The following is a 13,049-nucleotide window of genomic DNA, read 5'->3' on the forward strand; positions in this document are numbered from 1 at the left end:
CAAGAGGGAGGAGAAACATTTTCTTTTTGTGACTTTGAAATTTCAAAATTCAGATTTGCTTTGTACTGACATATACCTTTTAACATTTTAATAATAATAATGACAGTGGCTAACATTAAATGAGCTGATTACCTTGCCTAATGATTTCCGTATACCTCTTCATTTAGTAATAAAAAAACAAAGGAGATGCAGCTTGTACCAGAACATATCTTGTAATTTTCTTCTGTTTCAATGGTACATACTTTTATTCCTCAAACTTACATTCTAAATGGTATATATAGCTAAAGATGATGCTGTGAAAGTGCTGAACTCAATATGCCAGCAAATTTGGAAACGTCAGCAGTGGCCACAGGACTGGAAAAGGTCAGTTTTCATTCCAATCCCAAAGAAAGGCAATGCCAAAGAATGTTCAAACTACCGCACAATTGCACTCATCTCACATGCTAGTAAAGTGATGCTCAAAATTCTAAAAGCCAGGCTTCAGCAATATGTGAATCATGAACTTCCAGATGTTCAAGCTGGTTTTAGAAAAGGCAGAGGAACCAGAGATCAAATTGCCAACAGCCACTGGATCATTGAAAAAGCAAGAGAGTTCCAGAAAAACATCTATTTCTGCCTTATTGACTATGCCAAAGCCTTTGATTGTGTGGATCATAATAAACTGTGGAAAATTCTAAAAGAGATGGGAATACCAGACCACCTGACATGCCTCTTGAGAAACCTGTATGCAGGTCGGGAAGCAACAGTTAGAACTGGACATGAAACAACAGACTTGTTCCAAATAGGAAAAGGACTATGTCAAGGCTGTATAATGTCACCCTGCTTATTTAACTTATATGCAGAGTACATCATGAGAAATGCTGGGCTGGAGGAAGCACAAGCTAGAATCAGGATTGCCAGGAGAAATATCAATAACCTCAGATATGCAGATGACACCATCCTTATGGCAGAAAGCGAAGAGGAACTAAAGAGCCTCTTGATGAAAGTGAAAGAGGAGAGTGAAAAAGTTGGCTTAAAGCTCGACATTCAGAAAATGAAGATCATGGCATCTGGTCCCATCACTTCATGGGAAATAGATGGGGAAACATTGGAAACAGTGTCAGACTTTATTTTTTGCAGCTCCAAAGTCACTGCAGATGGTGATTGCAGCCATGAAATTAAAAGATTCTTACACCTTGGAAGGAAAGTTATGACCAACCTAGATAGCATATTCAGAAGCAGAGACATTACTTTGCCAACAAAGGTCCGTCTAGTCAAGGCTATGGTTTTTCCAGTGGTCATGTATGAATGTGAGAGTTTGACAATAAAGAAAGCTGAGTGCCAAAAAATTGATGCTTTTGAACTGTGGTGTTGGAGAAGACTCTTGAGAGTCCCTTGGACTGTAAGGAGATCCAACCAGTCCATTCTAAAGGAGATCGGTCCTGGGTGTTCTTTGGAAGGAATGATGCTAAAGCTGAAACTCCAATACTTTGGCCACCTAATGTGAAGAGCTGACTCATTGGAAAAGACTCTGATGCTGGGAGGTATTGGGGGCAGGAGGAGAAGGGGACAACAGAGGATGAGATGGCTGGATGGCATCATCGACTCAATGGACTTGAGTTTGAGTGAACTCTGGGAGTTGATGATGAACTGGGAGGCCTGGGGTGCTGCTATTCATGGGGTCGCAAAGAGTCGGACACGACTGAGTGACTGAACTGAACTGGAAATGATAATCCTTTGTTCATTTTCTTGGTAATAAATTAGTAAATATTAAAAATAATTTGAAATATATATTTCAGGATCTCAAATAACATATATTTTGACAATTTTTAGTATTCTGAGTCACAGTTAAGCATCCTAGTGAAAGAACAGAATAGGAAAATGATGGAATATCAAAGGGGAATTAGTGCTTTAGTTGTTAAATAGTAAAATAAAACTTTTAAGGCTGACTAGGATATTCACAATTAGCAAATATTTTGAAAACATATGGAATTTGGTGTGACTGCTATCATTTGCATTCAGTATTTTCAACTAGTTATATAAGGAAGGGAGTGTTACCTTTTCCATGAACTTTAAACAATCAATAATGTTTAAAATGGAAATGCACTAGAAGATGCTCTAGTGATGTTAAAGATGGAATATGATAATAAGCTTTAAGAATAAAAACAGATTTAAAGGTAGAATTGGGAAATAAAAGTGGTGGTGTACTGGACATCCAGAGAAAATAGAGAATGCCATGAGCAGAAAGAGGAATTCTGAATAAGTACCTGATTAGACTTTTCTTTTTATTACTGTTTTAATATGACGTTATTTCAAATTTAAGATTTATTAAAAGAAATATTTTTGAACCGCTAATATCAAGGGAAAACCTATTAAAATTAACACAATTTCAGTAGAGAAAACACATACTGAAAGTCACAAATTAGTTTTTCTTCAGCTTGGTACTGAAGAACTTTCTTTTCTCTTCTAAGATTATACAGTTAACTTATTTCAAAAAGCCATTTAAAAACAAGATTGGATTTTTGGAAGAAAGCACAGAAATGCCAATAGAAGTCTATGATCATAAATGACAGACTGGTACAAAGAAAAGAACATGGAGTGAATTATTTAATGTCAATTCTGTTTCCTATTCTGTTGCCAAAGATTAATGTTTTAGTTAAGATTCTATATCTTGTAACAATTTAACAAGTAATTACTGTTTCCAGTTAGTTAAATACTTGTGACCATTGTTATATTGTGCATCTCTTTGGATCTTTGTACTCCTATTCATAATTATAATCATAATCATAGGATTCTATTAATATTTGGTCAGCAAATATTTAACATTTTAATTGCAACTATCAACATATATTAGATTTTAAGACTTTTAATATGCACCCACACTCATATATATATACACACACATTGCAGAAGTGTATTTAGTTACAAAATAACTAGAGATAAGATATGTTACCCACTACCTTACTAATGGAGGATTAGGTCTATGAAGAGAAGTGAAAGTTGCTCAGTCGTGTCTGACTCTTTGCAACCCTATGGATTAGTCCATGGAATTCTCCAGGCCAGAATGCTGGAGTGGGTAGCCTTTCTCTTCTCCAAGGGATCTTCCCAACCCAGGGCTCAAACCCAGGTCTCCCGCATTGTAGGCAGATTCTTTACCAGCTGAGCCACAAGGGAAGCCCAAGAATACTGGAGTGGGTAGCCTTTCCCTTCTCCAGGGGATCTTCTCAACCCAGGAATCGAACTGGGGTCTCCTGCATTGCAGGCTGATTCTTTTACCAACTGAGCTATGAGGGAAACCCCAAGGTCTATGAGGTGAATATTAAATTTAATTAATATATATTTTTTGATATTAGGAAACAGATACTGATATCATAATTTCTTCCTCTGAGGATTTCTAAGAAAGGAGTTGTGCACGAGGGATCATCTCTTAAAATTATTTACAGTCTAATACCAATTTCCTTCTAAGCTACCCTCTCAGTGTCTAATGTGAGTGATTGCAATGAGTGTGAGCCATGCAATGAATGCAAGCCAGGCTTCTCTGTTTGAGTGCAACAGTGTAGTTAAAATAGGGATAACATTAATAAAATGTATCAAATAGGTTTCTCAAGTTGATTCTAACATAAATTACCTTAGTAATCAAGTTTCAATTGACTTATACCTGTTTGCTGATGAGATGTAATAGGTGATGCTACTAATATTAGTACTAAATATCATGCAACAGTGAGCTGAGGGTAAACGTGGAGTTTCAAGCTGATATATTATGGACAGTTCCCTAAAGGAAACAAACAAAAGCTCCACTTTTTTGTGAATGCTCTGACACTGCTCTATGTGCGAAAATAGATGGGCACTTTCATGAGCAGGCTGGAACAGAATAGGATGCTAATAAGGTCTGGAGAGGTACACAGAGCAGTTGAATTTCAATTAGGAGAAAGGTTCTTTTAGCTATAAAGAAGTAAGGATATTCTCAAAGTTATCTCTATAAAATTGTATATTTAAAAAACTTAATTAACACAATATTAAAGTGAATAAGGGGCCTCCCAGGTGGTGCTAGTGGTAAAGAACCTGCTTGCCAATGCAAGAGGCATAAGAGATGCTTGTTTGATCTCTGGGTAGGGAAGATCCCCTGGAAGAGAGCATGGTAACCCACTCCAGTATTCTTGATTGTAGAATCCCATGGACAGAGGAGCCTGTCAGGCTAGAGTCCAGTAGGGTCGCAAAGAGTCAGACAAGATTGAAGCAACTTAGCAGGCACTCACACAAAGATAATGAGGAAATAAAACTTATTTTGTGAGTCATTGTAGCTTAGTAAGTCAAAGAGATGTAGGCCCCAATTTCAGTCCTGCCTCTTACTGACCACGTGACCTTTGTCAAAATCTTTAACTTTGCAGAGCTTAAGTTTCTTCTCAGGTGAGGTTACTAATATCCTATAAGACTTGAGGGAGCATCTGGAAGAGAGTTGAAAGATTACAAAGGATGGAGACCCCAAAAGACTATGATGAGATGTGGAGATGAAAGGAGATAGGAGATAAAAGCCAGGCTCCAAGCTTATTAAAACAGAAGCTTAATTATTCATTATGTGTTGAAGGAAGAAGTCTCTATTCTAGGACTGAAAAATTCAAGAGACCTCAGTGATAGTGCCTCACAGCTAAGGAAAAATTTAAAGAAATGAGCCAAGAATAGAAAAAACAGAAAATAAATGAAGTACAGAGCTCACTCAGTAATGAATGAAGACAAATAAATTAATCCTTAAGTTATATTTGAGTATTGTTTAAATTTTAGATTTCATCACAATAATTTGAATTACTTTGATAAATTGATTTTATAATAAGTTCCAGAGGCAATTGGAGTTAAAATATCCTTACTATTAAAATTATTAAACTATTTCAGATTACCAAAATAAATGAAGTTCAAAATCCTTAATAAAATATTGAAGTGTTTAATGATCAGTACAGTAAAAATAAAAAAAATCATTTGTTTAATTCATTAAAAAATATAAACATTTAAATAAATATTTAACATTAATCTAGCAATATAGAAGTAATAATAATTTTCCACGAGCAGTTGGATTTTGTTACAGAAATAATGGTGGTTGGAATAAGGAAATTTCTTTTAAACAATTTTTATATCAACACATTAAAGGAAAATATTTTTACATAATAGGCTGTAAGTGTATCATAACATAATTTCAAATAAAAACTCTAAATGTCATAGAAATAAAAACAAATTACTTAAGAATGATAGAGATTCATTTCCAATAACCTAGAAAATATATTAAATAATGAAATATTAAATTTGCTGCCATAATAGAAGAAAACAACAGGATTGTTATTTTTATCATTATTATTCAACATTGCTTTGACAATGAAGCTAATAATATGATTCACTAAAATGAAATAAACATCTTTTAATCAATGGTGCTGGAACAGTTAGTTGTCATGTAATATGCCAAAAAAAATAAAGTATGAATCTCTAATTATTCTTCATATGATAGACAAAATATATCTCAAGATCATTCAGGGAGTTATATGTAGGATATAAAACTATGAATCTTTCAGGATAAAATAAAATCTTCAATGTTACTTGAAACATTCTAAGTATTGCCAGCAAAAGTGTGATTTATAAAATGATAAACTAGACTTCATCAAAACTGAAAAAACAAAAAATGTTTTCCTCTGCAAAAGTCCCTTTTAAGAGGAGGAAAAGAAGCGAGAGAGTTTGAGGAAATTTGAGTTGACATATCAACAAATGATTTGTATCAGAATATAAATACTCTCTAAACTCAACAGTTAACCAATCCCACAAACAAAACAATCCGATTAGAAAATGGGCAAATGACATTACCAGACGTTTCACTGAAGAGGATATAAATATCACAAATAAGCACATTAAAAGATGTTCATTAGCTGTCAGAGTAATGCAAGTTAAAACCACAATGGCATTCATTATACGCATGTCAGAATAGCTTATTAAAAAAAAAAATCCTTGCAGGAATGCAGAAAAACTAGATTTTTTTTTCTTACAAAAAAATATGTACCATATGACCCAACAATTGCATATTTTGGCATTTATCCCAAGGAAAGGAACATTTATGTTCACATAAAAACCTATAAATAGTGTTCATAGCAACTTTATTGATAGTAGCCCCAGACTACAAATGATAACCCAGATTTCCTTCAACAGATGAACAGTTCAACAAACTGGTACATTCATGCCTTGGAATATCAATAAACAGCAAAAAGAAATGGAGTTCTGATACACTCAATGACTAAAGTGGATTTCAAAACAATTATGCTGAGTGAAAAAGGCCAATCTCAAAATTTTACATAATGCATGTTTCCACAACACCCTTGAAATTGCAAAATTATAGAGATGAAAAAGTAGATTAGTGGTTGCCAAAGGTTTCAGAGAGAGGCTATGTGACAAAAGGACAACACAGGAGATCCTGGTGACAGAACTGTTCTTTGTCTTTACTGATGCTCATCATATTTGATACAACTACATAGAAATAAATACAGCCACATATACACACATGTACACAAAGGAATACATGCAAAACTGGTGAAATCTGAATAAAGTTGATGGAGGATATCACGTTTCTTTTTGTGCTATTGATTATGCAGATATATGTGATTGATGGAAACTGGATGAAGGGTATAAAGGATCTGTCTTTTTGTATTTCTTACAACTGCATGTGATCTGTAATATCTGAAAATTTTATATATCTTTTGTATATGCCTGTGTGTATATATTTTACATATAAGTGTATGTATATATATATAAACATATGTATATGTATGTGAAAGTGGAAAGTGTTAGTCACTCTGTCCACCTCTTTGACACCCCCATGGACTGTAGCTTGCCAGATTCCTCTGTCCACGGGATACTCCAGGTAGGAATACGAGACTGGGTAGCCATTCTCTCCAAAGGCTCTTCCCGAAACAAGAATTGAACCCCGGTCTCCTGCATTACAGGTTCTTTACCATCTGAGCCACCAGGGAAGCCCCTATATATGTATGTGCTGTGTGTATGTATGTGCTGTGCTTAGTCACTCAGTCATGTCTGACTCTGCACCCTGTGGGCTGTAGCTCACCAGGCTCCTCTGTCCATGGGGATTCTCCAGGTAGTAACACTGGAATGGGTTGCCAAGCCCTCCTCCAAGGAACCTTTCCGACCCAGGGATTGAACCCAGGTCTCTGGCATTGCAGGCAGATTCTTTTACCATCTGAGCCACTAAGGAAACCCATGTGTATGTAAATATATGTACATACATATATGTATAAATTTAAACTTTATGAAAAGGAAAATTTATTTCCAGGTGATATACTTAAATAAGTAGAAAAAAAAAGATTTCATTTCCATTGGCATTTTTAAGTGAATGTGATATGGTAAATAATGTAATGATTAACTCTGTGTGTATATAAAGTTATTTAGATTAAGAATGGGAAATAGTGTGTTCATAGTAACAAAACATATATGTGAGAGAAAGTTACTCAGTCCTGTCTGACTCTTTGCGACCCCATAGACTGTACAGTCCATGGAATTCTCCAGGCCAGAACATTGAAGTGGGTAGCCTTTCCCTTCTCCAGGAGATCTTCCCAACCCATGAATTGAACCCAGGTCTCCTGCATTACAGATGGATTCTTTACCAGCTGAGCCACAGGGAAACCCAAGAATACTGGAGTGGGTAGCCTGTCCCTTTTCAGCAGATCTTCCTGACCCAGGAATCCAACCAGGGTCTCCTGCATTGCAGGCAGATTCTTTACCAACTGAGCTATCAGGGAAACCCCACACAAAACATATATACTTACTAGTAAATACAATAGGAATGTAAAGGATCTATATGAAAAGTAGAAAATGAAACAATTAGTGTATATGAGTGAACTAAGTAGTTCTGAAAGAAGAACCTTTATATTACAAAATGTTTAGAGTTTTTCAATTCACTGTATATATGTTTTGCTATTTTAGTAAGATTTCTATTTTGGTGGGTTTTAATATGATTCAAGCTCATATGAAAGAATGCATGTTTGAGAAATAGTATTTGAAAAACTATTAATACTTGAAAATAAAAATTATATGGTGTGGTATAATTGCTTTAAAGATGTTTTTTGTTTGTTTGTTTTATATCTTCCTAAAAGATGCAATAAATAAAATATGTGGAATTTACCTAAGAATAAAATTATAGTTAATTTTTCAATTCAGTTGATAAGGATCATTTTTAATAACTGTGTTAGAATAATCTACCCTCCCATTGAAAGTTAGATCCTACCTTCCACTCTTAGCTGTATAAATTTCCTTGGATCAGCAAAATAAATGCCTATCAAATAGAGATGATGAAATATAATCATGTAAAAATTGAAAGGATTGGATTGGACAAATTATGGTGCTTTTATATAATCTCAGGAAACTTTACATTGTGAAACTTATCTATAACAAAATTGGTCTTATTGAGATATCTCATTGAATAAATATATTTTCTGAAATCCTAATAAAATTAGCTCATTTTATTAAAATCCCAAACTTCTATGACAGAAAATTAATTATAGAATCATGGCTCTTTTTCTTTGTCAAACAAAAAGCACTCATCATTTTCGCTAAAATGTTCTCATTCCTTCATTTGTCCATGCCATTACCTTTCTCTGTATTTTGAGACCTGGAAGTAGTGTTAGTCACTTAGTCATGTCTAACTCTTTGTGACCCCACAAACTGTACCCTGCCAGGCTCCTTTGTCCATGGTATCCTCCAGGCAAGAATACTGGAGTGGATTGCCATTCCCTTCTCCAGAGGATTTTTCCTGACCCAGGGATCAAACCCAGGTCTCATGCATTGCAGGCAGATTCTTTATCATATGAGCTACGGGGAAGTTCCACAAAGGAAAGATCCAGAAATGAAACCTGAAAGGCCCAGGTCATTTAACATAAAAATGAATACATTTTATTTTCAAGAGAAATTTTATGTTCACGGAAAAATTGAACAGAAGGTATAGAAATTTCCCTTTTACCTTCACCTGGGTAAAACCTTCTGCATTGTTATTATCCCACCCAAGATATGTTTGCTACAATTGATGGACTTATGTTGATGTATCATTATCAGCCAAAGTCCATATTTTACTTTAGGGTTCACTCTTGCTTTTGTACATTCTATGAATTTGGACAAATGTATAATTACATGTATCCGGCATTATAACTTTTCATACTGTTTATGGTATTCTCAAGACAAGAATGCTGAAGTAGTTTGCCTTTGCCATTCCCTTCTCTAGTGGACCATGTTTTGTCAGAACTCTCTACCATGACCTGTCTTGGGTGGCCCTACATGTTATGGCTCATAGTTTCATTGAGTTAGACAAGGATGTGATCCATGTGATCAGTTTGGTTAGTTTTCTGTGATATTTTTAGAGTCTTCAGTGTTTACATTTTTCAGTGTGTTAAGTAGTTGGAATCATACACTATGCAGACTTCAGATTGGCCTCTTTCACTTAATAATTTAAGATTCTTCCATGATTTTCATGATTGATAGCTCATTTCTTTTTATCACTGCATATCACAACATCTGGACCACAGTTTATCTGTTCACCTACTGAAGGACATCTTGGTTGCTTCCAAGTTTTAGCAATTATGAATAAAGCTACCATCAACCTCCATGTGCAGATTTTTGTGTGGCTGTAAGTTTTCAACTCATTTGGGTAAATACCATAGAACACAATTGTTAGATTATATGTTTAGTTTTATAAGAAACCACCAAACTGTCTTCCATGGTATCTGTACCATTTGTCATTCCCACCAGCAATAGTTGATAGTTGTTCATTTTGTTTTTCACTGAAGTCTTTTCTGATTGTTTTTGCAAGGTATTTTTCTTCCTTTCTTTCTGTTTATACAGTACTCCATATCCTCATTCTGACATCTATCATATTCTTTCTTGCTTTGTGTGAAGCCCTTGGGACATGGAATAGATATGTCTCCTTCACCTTACATTACTTCACTTAACACCTTGAAAATTAAGAGCCCTAATATTTGTTCAATGAATAAGGTAATTTTAAATTTTGTCATATAAGACTGTCAAGTGGAGCATTTTGTTTTGTAGATAATTTTGTGCTAGGCTTGGATCACATGATTCTCACTAGTTCCACTTGTTATCTATTTTTCAGTTGTTTCTGAGCAATTATTTTGTGGGTTAAATACATGCTTGACACATGTTGAAGGAAATTGCCACTTAAAGTTATTGATTCTTTGCCCCAGCTTTTCTACTGGAAGAAGCAAAACCTTGCTGCAATAAGTACTGAGCCTTTAAAAAACAATATCTAATGTTGTTAGCATATATTGTTGATACTTTATTTTCAATAAGAGTTAAGGTCACAGCTGAAAGGTCACAAAGATGGTTTTATACAGTAAATAAACAATTGTTTTACAAAGAAAATAAAATATCCCTAACTTGTTTATAGACTTTTTCATCTAAAAACTTGCTTGCTGTGTTTAATGTTGGTGCTTAAATTGTGTCTTAGATTTTGGAATTTATTTATTTATTTATTTATTTATTTTTTTAAATTTTTAGTTTTTTATTTTTTAAATTTTAAAATCTTTAATTCTTACATGCATTCCCAAACATGAACCCCCCTCCCACCTCCCTCCCCAGAACATCTTTCTGGGTCATCCCCATGCACCAGCCCCAAGCATGCTGCATCCTGCGTCAGACATAGACTGGCGATTCAATTCACATGATAGTATACATGTTAGAATGTCATTCTCCCAAATCATCCCACCCTCTCCCTCTCCCTCTGAGTCCAAAAGTCCATTATACACATCTGTGTCTCTTTCCCTGTCTTGCATACAGGGTCATCATTGCCATCTTCCTAAATTCCATATATATGTGTTAGTATACTGTATTGGTGTTTTTCTTTCTGGCTTACTTCACTCTGTATAATCGGCTCCAGTTTCATCCATCTCATCAGAACTGATTCAAATGAATTCTTTTTAACGGCTGAGTAATACTCCATTGTGTATATGTACCACAGCTTTCTTATCCATTCATCTGCTGATGGACATCTAGGTTGTTTCCATGTCCTGGCTATTAAAAAGGAAGTACACCTAGTTTCTGTGTCAGGGACTAATATGAATGCATACTTTTCATTCATATTCTGGCATTGTATTACTTTTGCAATTTTTGCATTTGACTCCTAGACTCAGTATTTGTTGGATGGCAATTATCTGTTGAATTTTGGCATTTATTCTGTTTATTTGGTGAACTTCCTTTCAATTTGGGAAGATTTATTTATCATATTTGTTTATAACATTTACCTCTTCATCTTTGATATTTACAACAAAACTGTAAATTTATCATTAGAGAGAATATGTTGAAGTTATTTTGGAAAATAGTGGGCTGGATTATGGTTAAACAGTGAAAAATGTATCCTTTGAGGCCCAATTCACTGTTTTCGTATTATATATCACAACATAAAGTCATGGAACAAACTTCTAAAGCCAAAGAACATTAGCATTGCCATTTTATATTGTTACCTTATTAACATGTTTTTGAAGCAAAATAGTCCAAATATTATAATTCATTAGTTTTTAAAAGTAACGAGATAAGTGCCTAACCTAAAATTTATTTTATTTTAGATGAACTCACAAATTCATCAGAAACCAGATTGTCTTTAGAAGACCTCTTCAGGAAAGACTTTGTGCTTCATGATCCAGAAGCTCGGTGGATCAATGGTATGTATGTATGTTCTTATATATTATGTTTATTTCATATTCTGTATGGTGAAAGTTAAATAATGAGATTTGTATTAATATTTTAATTGACATTATTCTTCAGTGATTTTATATACCATTTAATCAGAAATGTATACCTTGGCTCTTATGAATAGAAACCTTTTCTTAAGTCTTCAATAAAATCATCCCCCAAACATTAGATTGACTGCTCTGTATCTGCTTTTCCCTCATAAGCATTAATTATGTGACTTCAAATGCATATTATATCTCTAGAATTTCTCTAGGTAATTTTCATTGGTGTAGAAGTATAGATATGGGGAGCCTATATGTAAGTGCTTCAAATTTGACAATCAAGTTAATTTTCTTTTCTCTGTAGGTTTTCTTTTTTAAGTTTAAATGCCACAAACTAAGGAGACTCTAACAAAGCTGAAATGACAGAAAGAGCATGGGAACATATTGCGTTTTGCCTTTTTCTGGCTTGGCTAAGAAACCGCCTCAGCTTTATTTAGGTTATTCCTTATTTTGTTATTTTAAAAAATTTTTAAAAGGCATTTAGGTTTTATATTAATTAATTAACTCACATCACTTAGTGGCTCCAGGGACTTCAGTTTGTCTTTATGGGAGTTTGTGGGGGGAATTACTGTGTAATCCAGTCATAAGAAATGTGTTGGTGAAAAGTAAGTCGGGGGATTCCCTGGTGGTCCAGTGGTAATGACTCCACGTTTCCACTGAAGTTTGCAGAGGCTCTATCCCTGGTTGGGGAACTAAGATCTCACATGCAGCATGATACAGCCAAAAATAAATAAAGAACTGAAAACTGTCTTTTAGAAAAGAAAGAAGGAAGCCACATTTCCGTTCCTTGAGTTTTACAGTTTGCCTACCCATGCTAACCACTGTGGCTCTTGGTGTGTTGTGTAGTCTCTATTTTAAGCAGGCCTCTTTTGTGACTCCATGGGTGGCAGCCCTTCCAGGCTCCTGTCCATGGGATTTCACAGACAAGAATCTTGGAGTGGGTTGTCATTTCTTCTTCTGGGGGATCTTCATGACCCAGGGATGAAACCCATGTCCTGTGTCTCTTGCATTGGCAGGTGGATTCTCTACCACTAGGACAACTGGGAAGCCCATCACTGTGGCTTGATAGCTGTTAATCTTTGCCCTTCACTTTATTTAGACATAATATGTATATGTTTTTGCTTTATTTTCAAGGCCTAGAGTAGATTATTTCAAAGCATAGAGCTTTGCCTTTTTATCTGATAAGTACTGTCTCACAGTCCATCCTTTCTTCTCTAATATCCTAATTAGGTACATTTATGTTTGCAAATTGTGTTAATTTATGAAAACTATAAAAATAATTTAATTCACTAG

The 13,049-nt window shown here is 34.7% G+C and overlaps 1 protein-coding gene across 1 annotated transcript in view; it reads left to right on the top strand.

Moving 5' to 3' along the window:
* Positions 1-13,049, top strand: part of DPP10 (dipeptidyl peptidase like 10) — a 769,909-nt gene that overhangs the window by 216,052 nt on the left and 540,808 nt on the right. Inside the window, exon 3 of the mRNA XM_069577778.1 lies at positions 11,589-11,684. Within this exon, the coding sequence (XP_069433879.1) occupies positions 11,589-11,684 (96 nt within the window). The remainder of the gene's footprint in view (positions 1-11,588; positions 11,685-13,049) is intronic.

The sequence above is a fragment of the Ovis canadensis genome, chromosome 2, assembly GCF_042477335.2.
Source record: "Ovis canadensis isolate MfBH-ARS-UI-01 breed Bighorn chromosome 2, ARS-UI_OviCan_v2, whole genome shotgun sequence".
Taxonomy (NCBI): domain Eukaryota; kingdom Metazoa; phylum Chordata; class Mammalia; order Artiodactyla; family Bovidae; genus Ovis; species Ovis canadensis.